This window comes from Pangasianodon hypophthalmus, chromosome 1 (genome assembly GCF_027358585.1).
Source record: "Pangasianodon hypophthalmus isolate fPanHyp1 chromosome 1, fPanHyp1.pri, whole genome shotgun sequence".
NCBI classification, from domain to species: domain Eukaryota; kingdom Metazoa; phylum Chordata; class Actinopteri; order Siluriformes; family Pangasiidae; genus Pangasianodon; species Pangasianodon hypophthalmus.
Window position 1 is genome coordinate 24,715,157 of NC_069710.1, and position 18,010 is coordinate 24,733,166.

The following is an 18,010-nucleotide window of genomic DNA, read 5'->3' on the forward strand; positions in this document are numbered from 1 at the left end:
AATGTCACACCAAAACATGTTCTTCAGCTACAAAAGTTTATTCACATGGGATACTATTGCTGGGATGATGCCTTCAAGTGTAAAACCTTCTGTAACTTTAATATGCGTCTTTTCACTGAAAAGGGATCAGGTGGAAAACTGATGTTATGTGATTATTTGTGTTGTGTCAACTCTGCCCCAACACTGGCAATGGATCAATCACTTTTCATAACAACCCTGCTGACTTTCCCCCAGTGTTAGCAAACGCACACTGTTGGATTTAAAGGTGGCACCCAGTCTTGACATGACATGACGGCTGACACTGGCTAAACGCCGGCAAGGTGGATTTAAAGATGACTGTCGACCCTGGCACCCAACCTTGGCCCAACAAAATGGCTGACGTTGGCCTAACATCAGTTTGCTACGTGGGATGCGTATAGTGTACCTTTAAAGCTTTACCCTAAAAACTAATTACAGTCCATTAATTTACCTTAAATCATGTTTAAAGGTACACTATTTCCCCATTTCCAGGTGAAAGATGCATATCAAATGAACAAAGGATGTACCCCCAAGGCTACCAATCCAGCAACAAGGAAATGTACAGTTACTACTAGTTTTTCTAAGAGTGTAGCTTAAAAATTACTTGACAGAGTTCAAAGATGTATGGAGGATCGGCCGATGTCTCACAGTTAATAGCAGCTTTCAATAAGTGCTCTGAAGAAATCACATCACACACCAGTCCTCACAGGAGTGGACTCCATATGGATGTTTTATGCCCAGAAACTACTTTCCACGTGTCCGGGCGGTAGGTTTGGGCACTGTAGCAGTTGGTGAAAGAGAAAGAGTGTGTGTTTGCATGTCCACTTTTTGCTGTAGAATGCCAGTCAGCAGGAACTCAGCACTAACCACAGGAAAAGACAAACTCCGAGCTCGTTCACACAGTGCCCTGTCCTCTTCACACGACACCACCACAGTCTGAACCTGGCACAGACAGAGAGAGGCATCTGGCTCAGTAACACATGAAAAAGAATCCAGAAACCAACTGTAATAGACTCGCAGAAGCATGATGAGAGAAATAAGTCTCTCCATAGTGAAGGTTCCCAAATGTACCTAGTATCAGGGAGGAGATAAAAAGTATAACCCAGGCTTTACCCAAACGATTACCACAGTGAGGCTAGAATATTAGGATGAAATGTAAATAGCTGTGAGTGTGTACAGGTGAATGCTAAGATAGATTTAGCAGTCTTAGTAAATGCATGTGTGTGTGCTGTTACCTTGTGAGCAGAGGGCATTCTGGGAAGAAAGCGTGCCCCACAGCAGGTGATGATTTCTTTCATATGAGCAGGCTCAGGCTTCACTGATGGCGTTACATGGATTTCATAGCCCTGTTCGGGAAATATATACATTATGACTACTATATCACTTTAGTAAGTTCCATATATATATATATATATATATATATATATATATATATATATATATATATATATATATATATATATATAAATACAAATATGTTGGAATGATCATTCCAGTAATTTGTTCAAATTAACAGCTACAAGTTGGAATAAATTTGGCCAGTAAGAATACACAATGTAAAAGTCTGATAGACTAGTATCAGTGCAACACAAACCGCCATGTTAGTGGCACTGCTTTGCTGAGTACAGTCCTGCACTAAAATAAAGGGTACTAGCTTTGTGGTGCAAATGATTCATAACATTCTTGCGTGAAAATTGAGGATGATATAAGAGAGGAAGTACCTGCAATAAGGGCTGAGAGCTGGCTGCTCTCAGAGCCTCCTGCAGACTGAAGTTAAATCTCTTCTCTTGCTCTACATCCTTTACTAAGAATGCATTAGGTGAGAGGAAGCTTCCTGCTTTACCACACTATAAAGGGAGGCATGGAGAGACAGAGAGAGAGAGAGAGAGAAAGACAGAGAGAGAACTGTTTAGAAACCTGTTAAAACCACTGTTGCTGTTTCAGCTAAAACAAAGTTATTTAGCACTTTATAAATGAAAAGTGAGGTTATTCATATTTACAATACACAGTAAGTGAGATCAACTGAAAAAAGAAAACTGGATGCCATTACCACTGCTGGTGAGCACAACCAATCACATTCTCTTGTGTGTCCATCATGATTGTGTCAGCTTCAATCAGTCTTTACTGCCATGTCGTTTTTTTATTTCTAAACTTGGGACTCCCACATGCCACAAGAAAAGTTCTCATATACCGATCAGCCATAACATTATGACCACTGACAGGTGAAGTGAATAATATTGATTATCTCGTTACAATAGCACCTGTCAAGGGTTGAGATATATTAGGCAGCAAGTGACCAGTCAGTTCTCAAAGTTGATGTGTTGGAAACAGGAAAAATGGGCAAGCGTAAGGATTAGAGAGACTTTGACCACGGCCAAATTGTGATGACTAGATGACCGGGTCAGATCACCTTTAAAACGGCAGGCCTTGTGGGGTGTTCCCAGTATGCAGTGGTTAGTACCTACCAAAAGTGGTCCAAGGAAGGACAACCGGTGAACTAGCGACATGGTCATGGGCGCCCAAGGCTCACTGATGTGCGTGGGGAGTGAAGGCTAGTTCGTCTGGTCTGATCCCACAGAAGAGCTATTGTAGCACAAATTGCTGAAAATGATGGCTATGATAGAAAAGTGTCAGAACACACAGTGCATCACAGCTTGCTGCGTATGGGGCTGTGTAGCCACAGACCTGTCAGAGTGCCCATGCTGACCCCTGTCCACTGCCAGAAGTGCCTACAATGGACAGGTGAGCATCGGAACTGGACCACAGAGCAATGGAGGAAGGTGGCCTGGTCAGATAAATCACATTTTCTTTTACATCATGTGGAAGGCCAGGTGCGTGTGCATCGTTTACCTGGGGAAGAGATGGCACCAGCATGCACTATGGGAAGAACGCAAGCTGGCAGAGGCAGTGTGATGTTCTGGGCAATGTTCTGCTGGGAAACCTTGGGTCCTGGCATTTATGTGGATGCTATTTTGACACATACCACCTACCTAATCATTGTTGCAGACCAAATACACCCCTTCATGGCAACGGTATTCTCTAATGGAAGTGACCTCTTTCGGCAGGACAATGCGCCCTGCCACACTGTAAAAATTGTTCAGGAATGGTTCGAGGAACATGACAAAGAGTTCAAGGTGTTGACTTGGCCTCCAAATTCCCCAGATCTCAGTCCAATCGAACATCTGTGCAGTGTTCTGGCCATCAAGTCCGATCCATGGAGGCCCCACCTCGCAACTTACAGGACTTAAAGGATCTGCTGTTAACGTCTTTGTGCCAGATACCACAGCACACCTTCAGGGATCTAGTGGAGTCCATGCCTCAACGGGGCAGCAAAAGGGGGGCCAACGCAATATTAGGCAGGTGGTCATAATGTTATGGCTGATCCGTGTACAATCCTCTGGATATCACAAGTTTGAATTCTGATGATGCCACAGCCATCCAGAGCTGGTGGTCCGAAATGAAGCTGCTCTGCTCTCTGGGTGGGAAGGACTGAAGCGACACTAGACAACTGTGGGCGTCTGTGAGCATTGTGAAGTAGCAGATTGAAAACATGCGGCGGCAGAACTGCATATGAAGGAAGCATTGTGCTGAGCTGTGTTCACACCAGCAGTGACACAATGCAACAAAGCAGCTGCACGTCATTCATTTTCAACGTGACCTAGCAATTTCCATCGAAGCAACCATCTGGTATGAAAGTGGGTGGGGCGAATGACGTGACAAAACCGGACAAAACTGAGCAAAGTGCAATTTTATGCAAATCAGAAGCAAAGTGATGAGTGAGGTATGGAGGTAAGGGTGTTTTGCTTCTACATATTCATTCATACTCGCAGCTTCTAACAACTGGAGAACATCTTTTCAAGCACAGAAAAATCTGGGTGCCCCTTTTTCTCTGCATCACCGTTGCCAAATTTAGTTAGTATCTGCTTTCTAAAACACCTCTGAAGCAGTCTAATACTGTGCCATTTCAGAGGACTGTTAAGTACGAAAGAATTTTAATACATTGCTCTTACTTTTGGGCTTAAGCGCAAACTCTGAAGCTTACATTCCTCACCTTACTCAGCCAGTCAGGGGTAACGATAGGCACTCCTCGGGCCACGGCACACAAGAACTTAACAGTACGACGGACTTTATCGGTCACTAGGTGAGTCATATCACCCACACCTTTCGCCAGCCCTCCACCCAGGCGCACCACCACCTTCTCCCCATCCTCATCCACTACTCCTGTGAACAGAACCTGAAAGGGAGTGAGAGAGAATTGCCCATCTATAATTTATAATAAATAGTTGAACCTGTGGAATCATGTGCTCAAATGTTGCCATTGCACATAAATGCAAGAATAATACTTATTACATGTTGCACTTATACGGAAGGTTTGCGGAAACGTCGTATGCATTTTGTTACTCAGTCTTGTTTAGTATAATGAGAATAAAGATGACTTAAATTAATGAGAATGAAAGAACTGCAGAGAAGTGCATATTCTTCTACCTTGTGTGTCTGTCCGGCTAGAGAACGGCGAGGGGTTTTAGGAGTCGGCTGAGGACTTTCTGCCGTCAGCATAGAAACATCAGCACCTCTTTTACGCCCCCTGCTGCTGCTTTGGCTCGTAACACTGTCCTCAGCAACAGCCATAACCTCATCCTCCTCCTTCTCTGCCTCACCAGATGCCTCTGCTTTAATGTCATTTGCCCCAGGACGTCTCCCACCTCTTCCTCTTCCTCTCCCTCTTCCTCTCCCCACAGCTGCTGACTGTTCTCCCTTCTCCTCCTCCTCCGGCTCTTCCACTTTCACACTCTTCCTCCCTTTCCCTCCCCTGCCTCGGCTCTGAGTGGCCACACTGCTGCTTGATCTGTCAGAGCTCCTGGAGTTGGAGCGAGAGGGAGCAGCCTGCTTTATGTCCTCCTTCTCACTAGAGGCCGCTGCGGTAATTGTTCTTCTGCCTGATGGCCTGCTTCTCTCATTCACTTCTTCAGCCATTTTCCTCCTTCCCCCTGTTCTTCTTCCTTCGCTCAAGCTATCCTGAGTGGATTGCTCTGAACACACAGAGTTGGAGGAGTTGGAGCGTGAGCGAGTTCTTTTAGCTGGACCGCCCTCGTCCTCCACACCAGCAGGGGGCGCAACAGATTTCCTGGTAGTGCGTCGGCCTTGTCTGGGTTTCGTGTCGCTGTCAGCTTGTTCCTCCTCCTGCTTTTTACCGCTCGCTTCTTCACATTGTTGTTTTTGTATCTTACATGATTCCTGTTCAGTCTCCACTCTTTCTTTAGTTCCTTCTTCTAATTCTTGCTCCTCCTCTTTCTTGCTTTTTCTCCCCTTTCTTCCTAGTCCTGTTTTCTGTTTTCCTCGTGCTTGTCTCTTTTCTTTTTCCACACCCTCTTTATTGTCTTTACTCTCTTTTTCCTTCTCCTTTTGTTCCAGTTCTTTTTCTTGTTTTTCCTTCTCTTCCCTCATTTCTGTCTCTAACTGTACTTTCTCTTCTCTATCCCTTTTTTCTCTTGCTAATCTGTCTTTTTCTTCTTGTTTTTTCCGTTCTTTTTCAAGTTTTTGCTCAAGCTCCTGTCTTTCCCTCATCTCCTTTTCTAGTTTCTCTTGTTCTTCTTTTTCCTTATTTTCTCTCTCTATTCTCTCTTGTTCTAACCTGTCTTTTTCTTCTTGTTCTCTCCTTTCTTTTTCCAGCTGCTTCTCCCTTTCGAACCTTTTCATCTCCTCTCTTTCTTTAATTGCTTTCTCTTCTCTTTCCTTCTTTTCTCTCTCTATTCTCTCTCTCTCCACTCTGTCCTTTTCTTCTTGCTCCCTCTTTTCACATTCTTCTCTCTCCTCCCTCTCCTTCTCCAGTCTCGTATTCTCTTCTTGTTCCTTCCTCTCTCTTTCTAGCCGATCTCTAGCTTCTTCTTCCTTCTTCTCCCTCTGTACTCTCTTACTTTCCTCCTCATCCTCTTGCGTTTTTAAATGTCCTATTTCTTCATTTTCAGCTTCCACTAGCTCGAGGCTGGCCTTGTCATCATCTTTGGATTTCTGCCTCAGGTCCTTTCGTCCTCTTCCTCTGTTCCCTCCATCTACCTCCTCTTCATTGTCTGCCTCTTGCTCTACTTTCCCTCTCTTCTCTTTCTCTGTGGCAGCTCTTCCTCTACCTTTACCCTTGCCAGATTCTGCTCTTCTTCTTTCTTTTCCTCTCAGGCTCCTCCTAGTGTCTTGCTCTTCCTCCTTTTCTTCAATCTTCATTGTTTCAGCAGTAGAATCGGGCTTGAGAGGTTGTGTGGACTCAATCTTAGCAGTCTGCCTTCCTCGGCGGGATTTTCTGCCAGATTTGGCTTCGCTCTGTGGTTTTTCCTCCTGTCCCTCCTCTTCTTCGCACATTAGTAGGGTTTCAGGAATGGCAACGTGAGACTTGACAGGCTTTGCAGGCTTCGCCTTAGCATTGTGTCTCCTCATACTGGATCTCCTGGTAGACATGGCTTCACTCTGTTGCTCTTCCTCCTGTTCCTCCTTATCCTCCTCACACATAGGCTGTGTTTCAGCAATGGTCACATGGGTGACTTTATCAGACTCGACAGGCAGTTTTGGCTCAGCTTTAGCAGTCTGTCTCCTTCTGCTAGGTCGTCTGCTATTCTTAGGTTTATTCTCCTCTTCCTCCTGTCCCTCCTCTTCCTCACACATAGGCAGTGTTTCGGCAATAGCATCACGAGTGTGAATATCAGGCTCGAGAGGCTGTGTTGACTCAGCCTTAGCAGGCTGTGTTCCTCTGCTTGAGCTAGGTTCATTCAGCTGCTCTTCCTCCTGTCCCTCTTCTTCTTCACACATAGGCAGTGTTTCAACAATAGTATCAGCCTCAGCAGGCTGTGTTCGTGCTTCATCTACTTCATTATCATTTTCTACTCTTTTATTCTCGTCTCTTTCCTTCTTCTCCTCTTCTGGCCCATCTCTAGTTACTTCATTCTTCATTTCTTTTGTCTGTCTCCCTTCTTCTTCATCATCATTCCCTTGTTCCACACTTTCTTTCATTTCATTTTGAGCCCTTTCTCCCTCATCTGTCTCTTGTACCTCTTCATCACTGCTCTTATGCTCCTCTTTCTCTGTCTCCTCCTGTTCTTTCTGAATTTGGGCAGCAAGGAAAGCATAGGGTTGAGTATGCTCCTCCTGCCTCGGGCTCCTGACAAGCAGCAGAGTGTCTGCAGTGGAGAGATGTGAATCCACTTGCATCTCATCATTTACATCCTCTTTTGCCTTTCTTTCTGGTTCACTAGCAACAACCTCCTCATTAGCGTCATGATCACTGTTATCTTCATTCTGGGCTCTGTGTTTGATGAGCTGTGTTTCAGCAGTGTGGATGCTGGAGTGGCCCAGAGCAGCCAGTGGCTGCGTCTCCTCTTCTTCTTCCTCTTTTCTTCCATCTTCCTCCTCTTCTTGGCCCATCAAATCAGTGTAAGCCTGTGTAGCATCCAGATCCAGCTGGGTTTGCCCAGCTTTAGTATTGCCTTCTGAATTTTTCATAGCTATAATACATGAATGATAATAATAGTACTGTTAGCTTTATCAACTAAGGACAATACGTACTAGCTGACATTACCGTCACCTTGGTGAGAAAATTAAGTAACGTAGCAGTAAAAGCGGAAACAAAAGAAAATCCTTACAGTCATTACGCTGTATTGCATTACTTTATACTGGTATAGTGTAGCCTTGTTTTGGAATTTTGGTTAGATAGATTATTAGGGAAATGTAATCCCATACAACAGAACATGAATAAATCTGATTGATTGAGACATTGATGACTATTTTTCCTACACGCTGATACCTTTCAAGGCCAGCTAAAATGGTTAGCACAGTGATGCACCAACAGGAGGAACAACCTAAGTCAACCCAGTGACAAATAAGAGAAATGTATGGAAATGGGAGCAATACATAAATGAAAGAGCTGTTGGCTGTTCATGCTGTGGAAAAGTCACTGGTAATTAAATACCACATTCCAAGATGCATCATTTATAAGCCAATCATCATCAGAGTCCAAGAATGCTTAGAGAGACACTGTATGTATTAAACAAATTCATGTGTTTGAACATCCATTATAGGATTTGTCTTTCATGGCAAATGCAAATATGCACAGCCCTGTATAATGCTGTTCAAATGCTGAACATTACCTAAAACATATGCTGATAAAACCTCTGGTACTGCATGTGAAAACTGTACGCTTCCAATCAATGGTTCATGTTTATGATAGAAAATATTAAAATGAAGAAATCCCTATCATTTTAGAATAATAATTAAGATATTAACAGTATAAAAGAACAACTAGAATTATCCAGTGACCACAAAAAGTAAAAAACAAATCCAAACTATTTTGCATTTTAAATACTTCATAGTATTCCTAATGAAGCTTTGCGCACTCTTGGCATTCAAATAAATTTAGATTCAGGAATAAACTTATACTCTTGCTAGTCAAAGTTTTTGAATAACCCACATTAGCATTATTATTGTTTAAATGATCTCATTATAAAATGTTCTACAATTTGTAAAACAACCCATGCAATAAAGGTGTAAGCGAACTGAGAATTGTTTAATGAATTGAGAAAGGTTAGAAATGACGACCATAATTTTCATTGGACCATCTAGATCTAATCTAACTGGAATTATTCCCAAATCTTTATCACTCTAATTAGGCATTTATAACATGATTTGTATTTATATTTTACTTTTAATATAGGAAATAGGCTTAATGAGTTTATCCTCCAAGTATGCCAGCCTTTAATAAAGCACTCATTTAGAGTCGCATTGGGATCTGACAGCAAAGATTCCACAGCAATGGTTCCACAAAGATTTGTTATTCCTCATTTAATTGCTATTCTGTATCATTTAGCTCCTTCTGTGGCAGTGACGGTGATTAAACTCTAATAAAACATAAGAAACATGTTCAACGAGGTCTGACAGGGAGTGTACATGGGCATTAACGTCACTTTATCATAATATCTGCAAGACATTAACTAATATACAGTATATTCAGTCTAGTGTGTCCTAACGTTTGATTTAATAGACTGTAATTCATTGAAGTTAAGAAGTGCCAGGGTAAAAGAGCGTGCATCTTCAAATGTATCATACTCTTATTACTTGTTACTAAGTACTGGATTTGACATTATGTATAATGCAGGTCTATGCAAGTTAAATGTGAAAAACGTACTGCTCTATGTGAATGTTAAACAGAGAGCAAACGAGTAAGTAAACACCTGAAGAGTTGGCTTCAGTACTGTTTTCCATGCTGAAGGACACGATGGCTGTATTTACCGTATAACTGAGTTGCCTGCAGCTGCCAGTCCTCCTCTGCAGGTTCCTGGTCATGCTCTTCAGCTTCTGGCAGTTGATGGCTGCCGTCTGAAAGGCCCAGCTGGAAGGATGAGGCTCCATCTGAGCACCGAGGTTCAGGGCTATCCAGCGACTGAGGCGTCTCGTCTAGTGTAGCATCAGCTTGAGCAGCATCACACACAAAGGACTGAGTTTCAGCCACAGCAAAGTCATCATCCGTGTGACTGATACCTCCAGGAGAGACAGATGGATGGAGGAGAGAGGGGAGAACCGGCCCTGAAGGAGTGAGAAAGACCAAGTGATACTGAGATTTAAAATGATGATATACATAATCTAACAATTCTTTCAAAACGTTTCTGTGGCAGCAGGAGCATGGTTGAGCGTAAGCTGTGGACGGAGAGGAGGCGGGTTGAACCGGCAGGTAACGTGCGATAATTCTCATCTGTGTGTGATCACAGTGACTTTACTTATGTGTGCTTTGTTTGCCCTTTCAGGAGGAAAAAAAAGGAGAATGGCATGAACCAAAGAGTGAGGAACAGAGCCGACAGAGGTCGCACACACACATACGCACACCCATATTGGAAAGTGTTGATGAACCTGAGTGAGGCAGAAGCCCCAAAATATGGGGATGGTGTTTATTTTGGTTTTTCCGGTGAGTGCTGAAAGTACGCTTGAAAAATAATGCAAGCCCAAAGCTCTGTAGAAGTCCACCTGTCTCAATCATGCTCCTTCCCACCCACTTTCTCACACACAGGTTTCTACAGTTTCCCTTATCAGAAGTATGTGGACGCCTGTCCATCACACCTGTATGTGTTTGTTGATCCTCCCATTCCAAAACCATGGCCATTAATATGGAGCTGGTCCCCCCTTTGCAGCTATAACAACCTCCACTCTTCAGTGGGGTTGAAGTCAGGGCTCCACGCAGGCCACTCGAGTTCTTCCACTCCAAGCTTGGCAAACCATGTCTTCATGGACCATGCTTTATGCATTGTCATGATGGAACAGGTTTAAGCTAAGCCCCTTAGCTCTAGTGAAGGGAAATTTTAATGCTACAGCATACATAAACATCCTATACAATTGTGTGCTTCCAACTTTGTGGGTGCAACAGTCAGGTGTCCACATACTTTTGGCTATATGGTGTGTGCTAAAATTATCTCATACTATAACATAATGTCATAAATAGGAATGACTAGACCAGTTCACTGACATACAGTCAGGTCCATAAGAATTTGGACAGTGACACAATTTTTGTAATTTTGCCTCTGTACACCACCACAACGGATTTGAAATGAAGCAGTCAAGATGTGATTGAAGTGTAGACTTTCAGCATTAATCCAAGGGGTTTAACAAAAATATTGCATTAACCGTTTAGGAATTACAGCCATTTATTACACAGTACCTCCATTTTCACAGGCTCAAGAAGTATTTGGACAGTTGACTGATGAGCAGTTTCCTGGTCATGACTTCATTTCAAACCCACTATGGTTGTGTACAGAGGCAAAATTACAAAAATTGCGTCACTGTCCAAATACTTATGGACCTGACTGCATAGCCCATTGACATACAGTAACAAGCAGTGCTTACGGAAGGATGGTAGGAAGGAGTGTGAGTATGAGAAAAGATCACCTCACATGGGCGGTTTTTATATAGAGATTTAGTTACATAAAGACAAAAAAAAGTAGCTACATTCAGAGTTAAAACCACAAATCTCCCAACTAGAGACTCTTTTGAAACACACTGCCATTACCACAGGAAATGCCATGCGACCACATGCGTCCCCTCCACAAGTGGTCTGAGTGATCAGATCACAAGACACTTTTGGCCTCGTTCAGACCACTTTCAGACCTGTATTTACCGCTGTCCACTTGTGGTCCAATCGCCCGAGATGAATGTAAATGACTCACGTTTGAACAGCTGAGATGGACTGAGGAATGCTTCTGTTTCCATCTCCTCTTCAGACAAGCCTGTAGAAGACACACACACACACACACACACACACACACACACAGCACAGCACAATTAAAACCACAGTGCTGTTGAATTCACAAATCTTACTGGTCAGAAGTTGTTGATTAATTTTCTAGGTATATAAGTTTACCAGAATGTGCTCGTACTAATATTACTGTTTCTATAGTAACTGTCCATTTACAGAGACATGTACGATAGATGCTGCACATAATCAAAGGCTTATAATAAATATGTTAAAAGACACACTTTTATTTCATAAAGAAATATGTGTATTCGTTGATATGGTGAAGTTTTCTTTAAGGAGACATCTATTTAACAACTGGAATTCGTCTCGGGTATCAGTAAGTTTTCCACCACAGGAGAGTCTTCATAGAGTTTCAGAGGAGTTTGAGCTTTCCGGTTTTCTCCGGTTTTCTCAGTTTTTTTTTTTATCTTATTAACTTCATGAGAGAGGAATAAACAGAGAATGGTGAAGGAACGACTGTTTGTAGCTGCAATAAGGTAAGTGATAACAAGAACTAACTTGTCTTGCGGACAATCCACAACTTAAATGTAACTATATATAATTGTCGGCAAATTGCTGTGGTATAAGAGGAATAAAACACTATCCGCTTCCCATCAGGCTATATCACACCTCCCTGTCATGGATTATTTAACTGTATCAGCATGCCCCATTGCGTTTTATTTCTTATATATGATAAAGGTGAATAATCAAATATAATGTTCCTCTTTCGGCTGCTCCCGTTAGGGGTCGCCACAGCAGATCACTGGTCCACGTATTTGATTTGGCACAGTTTTTAACGCCGGATGCCCTTCCTGATGCAACCCTCCCCAATTTTAACCGGCGCTGAGTGCGCACTGTTGCAACCCCAGTGGCTGGAGCTGGTTCCCTGGTCAGGAATCCAACCCGGGCCACAGCAGTGAGAGCACTGTGGCCTAACCGCTAGTCCTCCAGGGACCCGAATAATCCAAATATCATTATTTACAAGAAATATTTTGGCTGTAAATAAAATAAACCCACCTGCTCCTCTTGGTGTAGACGAGTGGAAAATCTGTACTGCTGCTTCTGCACACTTCTGCTCTTTCTCCTCCATCTTCTCTTCAACCTCCTCCACGTCTGTGTCGCTGTCCAGCCTGAACTCATCCCGCACCGTTTCAGCAGGAGGCCATGTGTCTGTGCTGCGTTCATCAGCAGTCTGAATCTCTGAACGCGTCTGAGAGTTTCCTGTTGCCTTGGCTACAGTGGGAGTTCTGATCTCAGTGATGTCATCCTCCACATCTGTATCACTGTCTGACTGATGATGTAACATTTTGGCATCTGGAACTTTGTTGCTGTCCACAGATTTGGCCTGTTTCCCCAGATCTTTACTGCCCGTCTCACTGCCTGAAGGTGGCTCGATAGCTTTTGTTGTCTCCTCGTCTTCCTCTACATCAGTATCGCTGTTCATGTTGAACTCGGCTACATGACTGGTTGGAGGTCTCGAGTCTTGGATATGAGCAACATCTTCATCCTCTACATCGGTATCACTCTCCAAGTTTAACTGGGCAGACCTCGCTGGTTCTTTCTTCTTCTCTAGAGCAGCCTCAGGTCCAGAAAGCGCAGTGGTGTCCGTTTTAACAGGCTCATTCTCTTCTACATCTGTATCACTGTCCATGGTCACAGCAGCTGGATTTACCGAGTCCTGTTTTACAGGTACAGCTGAAGCTTCTGGATCTCTCTTGGCCTTCTCCATCTCTTCCTCCTCTACATCAGTGTCACTGTCCATATGCAGATCAGCAGGACTTACATCGTCCACTGCTGCTGTAACCGCAGCCTCAACTCCCGATGTAGCCTTCGTCATTTCCACCTCTTCATCCTCAACGTCTGTATCACTGTCTATGTTGAAGTGCAGTGGGTCGGGTTTAGAGGAGTCTGAGGAGACTTCAGTGTCATTCCCTGTCTTTAGAAATCTACCCTTCAGTGCTGAGGATGGAGTAATGGAGCTCTCATCCTCACTGCGAAAAAAGATGAAGAAGAGTTATCTGCGCCGATATGAAAAACATCATCCATGACTTCATCCATGACAAAATCTCCATCTTGGTAGCTATCTGACTAGCTAACTTTCATCTCTACAGCACTACTCAGTATACATACAGCATGTTGTCACTCTAACAAGCAATGTGGATAAACACACGAACACAGTGGGAAAATGTATCCAGCAAATATAGTGTCTGGTCTGCTGTTTACCTCTCTGGAATGACTTTGTTTGCTGGGGTCAGGAATGTTGAACACGTCGGGCTGGAAAGGTCAGAAGAAGCCGAGTCAGAGGCTAAAATGAAAAGGGGAGGGCAAGACAGAGAGACAGAGCGTCACAAATGCTCTGAATGCATGTGTGATTACAGTACAGTGTGCATGTTTACTACTGTCTTCACCTACCCACAATCCTCCTCCTCTCTTTTCTTCCATGCTTCTCTCCATCAGAGTCTGAGTCAGACTCAGGCACCAGGGTCCTCTCTGGCTTTTTGGGGGTCGTCTGTAGTGATTGAAGACTTTTCGCTTCGTCAGTCCACACTGGCACAGGAGGTAGAGCACTCTTCTTCCCGCCATTCTCCACTCCTTTCCCCGTGCCTCCTTCTGAGCTACTGCTAGTGGACGTCGGACCCTTCGCTTTCTCTCTCCCACCATCAGCTGTGGATGTGTGTGTGTTCCTCTCTGTGTTCTTCAGGCTGACGTATTGGCAGGGCAGATCAGCGAGCACCACGCTGTCTCCCTCAGTCAGTGCATAGCGTACATGTGGGGTCAGTTTAAGCCGACCCTTTCTGGTGCCATTTAAGCTGCCCAGGTCCCACAGCAGGGCCTCTGTGGCTTCACCGTGAGCATGACGATCATTAGGACCAAGCACGGAGATGGAGATGACGGCATGCCGGCCAGATACAGAACGGGCTTGGAGCGCCACAGAGCAAGAGGCAGGGTCTCTCCCCAAAACGTTCTCTCCCTGGTAGAGAGGCACCTCTGTGGATACATGTTGCAAAACAATACTGTGATTAAACTTAAGCACTACAATATATAATTAACAATTATTGCACTAGCTAACTTGGTGTATTGAACGTGCTGTTGTCTTCATATTTGTCCTTTCCTACCTGTGTAGAAGTTAATTCTGGTTTATGTAAATTCTATCTTCATGTCACGGACAGTCAAATGCCGCATGTCGTACTGTTTATGGTTGTGTATGTGACCAAGAAAATTTGAATTTGAGATTGTACTAACAAAGTAAATGTTGTATAGAATCCAATGCAAATTTTGCCTGACTACTAAAACAATTTAAACATGTACAATTAATTGTTGGACTGTAAGTCTGAACTTACAGTGCATACAGTTCATGTCTGAATGCTACTGACTTATAAAAAGCATCTTACGTCTTTGTCAAACACACAATTATCAGCTGGGAACTCAGAGCTTTTGGAAAGCCCAGATATAAGTGTGTGTGCAGGTTGTGGGGAAAAAAATGACAGTGGTTTTCAGGTCAGTTAGGAATGTAATGTCAGAATTTGACTCTGTGTATGTCTACCAAATGATCCCAATGATTTCCAGTATTGACCACATAATAAATCATATGATGTTGTCTTGCCTTCTACATAAAAGCAGTAAATTAAGGTGTTATATGTGTTAGAAAAATTAGAAAACCTAAAAAAAATCAGTCTGAGGAGAGGCACAGTTCTCTGAACCATCATCTCATAATTACTGTAACTCAGACATGAGCTAACTATTAAACAGTAACTATTAAACTATTATCATATATTAGCAGGCACCCAAATAGTGTGCAGATAACCACGCAGCTTACTCAACAATGTCACATGTAATTTTATATGCAACAGAATTACAAGGGTTTTTTTTTTTATATAACTGTTTATACCATAGCATGGTTGAATTCTCGAATCTGGTCAGAAGGTGTGCCTTTTTTTGCATAACCTCGTGGCTCGGGCAGTAGTTCTGGCTGTAACATGAATGATAGGTTAATATTAATGCGCTCGATCTAATACGTTATCATTTCTATAGTAACAGCTCATACACAGGGACTTGTACGGTGAACGCTCCACACAATCTAAGGCTAATAATGAACTGATTTTTAAAAAAAAAAATTGATGTGGTGATGTTTTTTGTTAGGAGACATTTATATAACATTTATGGAAGGAGTCGTGGTTGTGTTTGCATTGTTTCCCAGCATGGGAAAGTCTTCAGGGCAGGGGAGTTTACACTTTCCGGCTTCTTAGTAAAATGACAGGATGCGTTTTTTGAGAACGAGCGAGAGAGAGAGAAGGAGATGCTGGTGAGGGAACAACTGTTTATCGTGGCTATAACATAAATGATAACAGGAACTAATTTGTCTCAGGTGTTCCACAACATCTGTCAAGCTACATATGCTACTCCTGAGATACCAGTGATCCTGACCCCTTCTGCTCTCCGGACCTGCCTGATCCATCCTGATGCCCTACTTCTGGTTGGAGTTCTCATCATTTGGAAATCACTCACTGTTGCTGAGGATGGCCCCATATGGACAGCCTGAAGATACATACAGAGATTACTAAGGATGGTACAACTTAAAATCCATGAAGACGGCTCTGGACTGCAATTACTATAATAGCTTTTGGACTGGAATTGCTATGAACAGTTTTGCACTCAAGTCTCCATCAGTGAACAGTTGATAACTTCAACAAAATAGTCTTCATGTGAAAACGATAATGAATTTCCTGTTTACACAACTGCACTTTTTGACCATGTAGTACACAGTTACAGAAGGGAGGTATTTATAACTGCACTATTCAGTGTCACCCAGATGAGGATGAGCTCCCTTTTGAGTCTGGTTCCTCTCAAGGTTTCTTCCTCATATCATCTCAGGGAGATTTTCCTTGCCATCATCGCCTCTGGCTTGATCATTAGGGATAAATTTATAATTAAATTAAAAATAATATTCTGAATTTATATATTTCTATAAAGCTGCTTTGTGACAATGTCCATTGTTAAAAGCACTATACAAATAAAACCAAATTGAAATTGAATTGAATTGAACATTAAATCTAACTATAAATCTTTAAAATATGCACTGTGTCTTTCCTTAATAAATTAAACAGTACAATAATTTGAAATAATTGGCAAATTGCTGTGGTGAGAGAAGAATAACACACTCCAGACTGTGTGGTTATACGAAAATATTGTGCTTCAGTTCATGTCGCATCACCGCATTACGTCTGAGGTGAAATATTTTCTCCTATTAAACACCACTGTAACGTCAGAGCAATACACAACCGCTAACTTCTCACAGGAATAATGAAAATACAGCATCAACCAACAAATCATAACATACATAACAAACACTTCAATATGAACATCTGTCCATCCATTTTCCATACCACTTATCCTACGCAGGGTTGCAGGGGAGCCTGAAGCCTATCCCAGGTAACAACACTGGGGACACCCTGGATGGGGTGCCAACTCATCGCAGGGCACAATCTCACACAACAGACAATTTTGGAAATGACAATCAGCCTACAACGCATGACTGTAGGCAGGGAGAGGAAACCCCCCAAGCACAGGGAGAGCATGCAAGCTCCACACACATGGGTGGAGGCAGGATTCAATCCCCCAACCATGAGGTGAGAGGCAACAGTTCTAACCACTGAATGCGAAATCTATGACATGAAGACTGCAAAATGAATAGCAGCAGTGCTGTAGGAATCCACATACAACACTATTGTGCTTGTATGGGTCACTGAGGGGTCAGTGTAATGCTTACTGCTCACCTGTCTCTGGGATGTGGTTGTTTTTGAACACTTTCAGTAAGGCAAGTGGCTCTCTTTGCTTCTTCCCTTCTCCCAGTTCATGTTCATCATCAGAGTCATCCTCCTCTCCGAAGAAAGAGTCCTCGATCTGCTGGGTTGCGTCCATGCATGCCTGCCGAGGAGACATGGACATTCATCAGAGATTCTTAACCCTTCTGCAGGATCTGCAGCTGCAGGTACAGCTGCAAATCAAGACTCAGAGCTCAGACCTTATCTGTATACAGGCCGAGCAGGCCAGGGACGTAAGATAGCAGTCAGATAGAGGAGACAGATCATCCTATCCATGACAACATCCCAGTGCTAAGAGTGTAGCTTTGTATTTCAATAACCTGCCGTTCACCTCCTCAATGCAAGCACACTGTGATCATAAATATACTGAATAAATGTCAGCTAAAATGCTGCAGCTGCAGGACCAGCAGTGTTAGCTCTCTAGCTAGTTCCTAAACTGACAATTTCGACTGTTAAATAAACCATTAAAGACGTGAAAACATGCCACAATGTTACATTTAAGGACTGTTAGATTGCTGTGATTGCCTTTGCTCATTTATTTGGATAAATAAATCACAATCGTACACTTTACCACGCAGTTGCAGCAGAGAGGGAAAACTTCCTGAACATTAAGCTACGCCTTTAAAGTAAACACGACTGCCCATTGGTCACCTTGGTTACTGCCTAAAGTTGATTGGTTATCATATATGTCACTCAAAAAGGCGTGCTATTTGATTGGATGTTGTATAAAGGACGCTTTCCTTTGTGAAATTTTCCCCGCGTTTCCACTTAGTAACGGACATGAGCAATGTTACAAATTCTGTATATGTGTGTGTGTGTGTGTTTATAAATCAATAAATAAATAAATAAATAGTGTTCATTTTTAACTGACAATTAGTGATATAAATTATACTTGACTGACGCAAACACAATT

At 42.9% G+C, this 18,010-nt stretch overlaps 1 protein-coding gene across 3 annotated transcripts; it reads right to left on the reverse strand.

Annotated features, from left to right (window-relative positions):
- Positions 1-19: 19 nt before the first annotated feature.
- mdc1 (mediator of DNA damage checkpoint 1) lies at positions 20-17,744 on the reverse strand. 3 transcript variants are annotated; one of them, XM_034307739.2, is made up of 12 exons: positions 17,669-17,744; positions 17,050-17,200; positions 13,688-14,263; positions 13,499-13,580; positions 12,293-13,266; positions 11,208-11,267; positions 9,286-9,579; positions 4,504-7,505; positions 4,070-4,252; positions 1,740-1,865; positions 1,254-1,364; positions 20-960 (listed from the first exon to the last, which is right to left on the reverse strand). In XM_034307739.2, exons 2-12 carry the CDS (start codon positions 17,192-17,194, stop codon positions 763-765), a joined length of 5,751 nt encoding a protein of 1,916 aa, XP_034163630.2. In that variant the 5' UTR covers positions 17,195-17,200; positions 17,669-17,744; the 3' UTR covers positions 20-762. The 3 variants fall into 3 exon arrangements, with proteins under 3 accessions (XP_034163630.2, XP_034163625.2, XP_034163634.2); XM_034307734.2 differs by having other exon boundaries at positions 17,662-17,744; XM_034307743.2 differs by lacking the exon at positions 17,669-17,744 and adding an exon at positions 17,298-17,655.
- Positions 17,745-18,010: the final 266 nt, after the last annotated feature.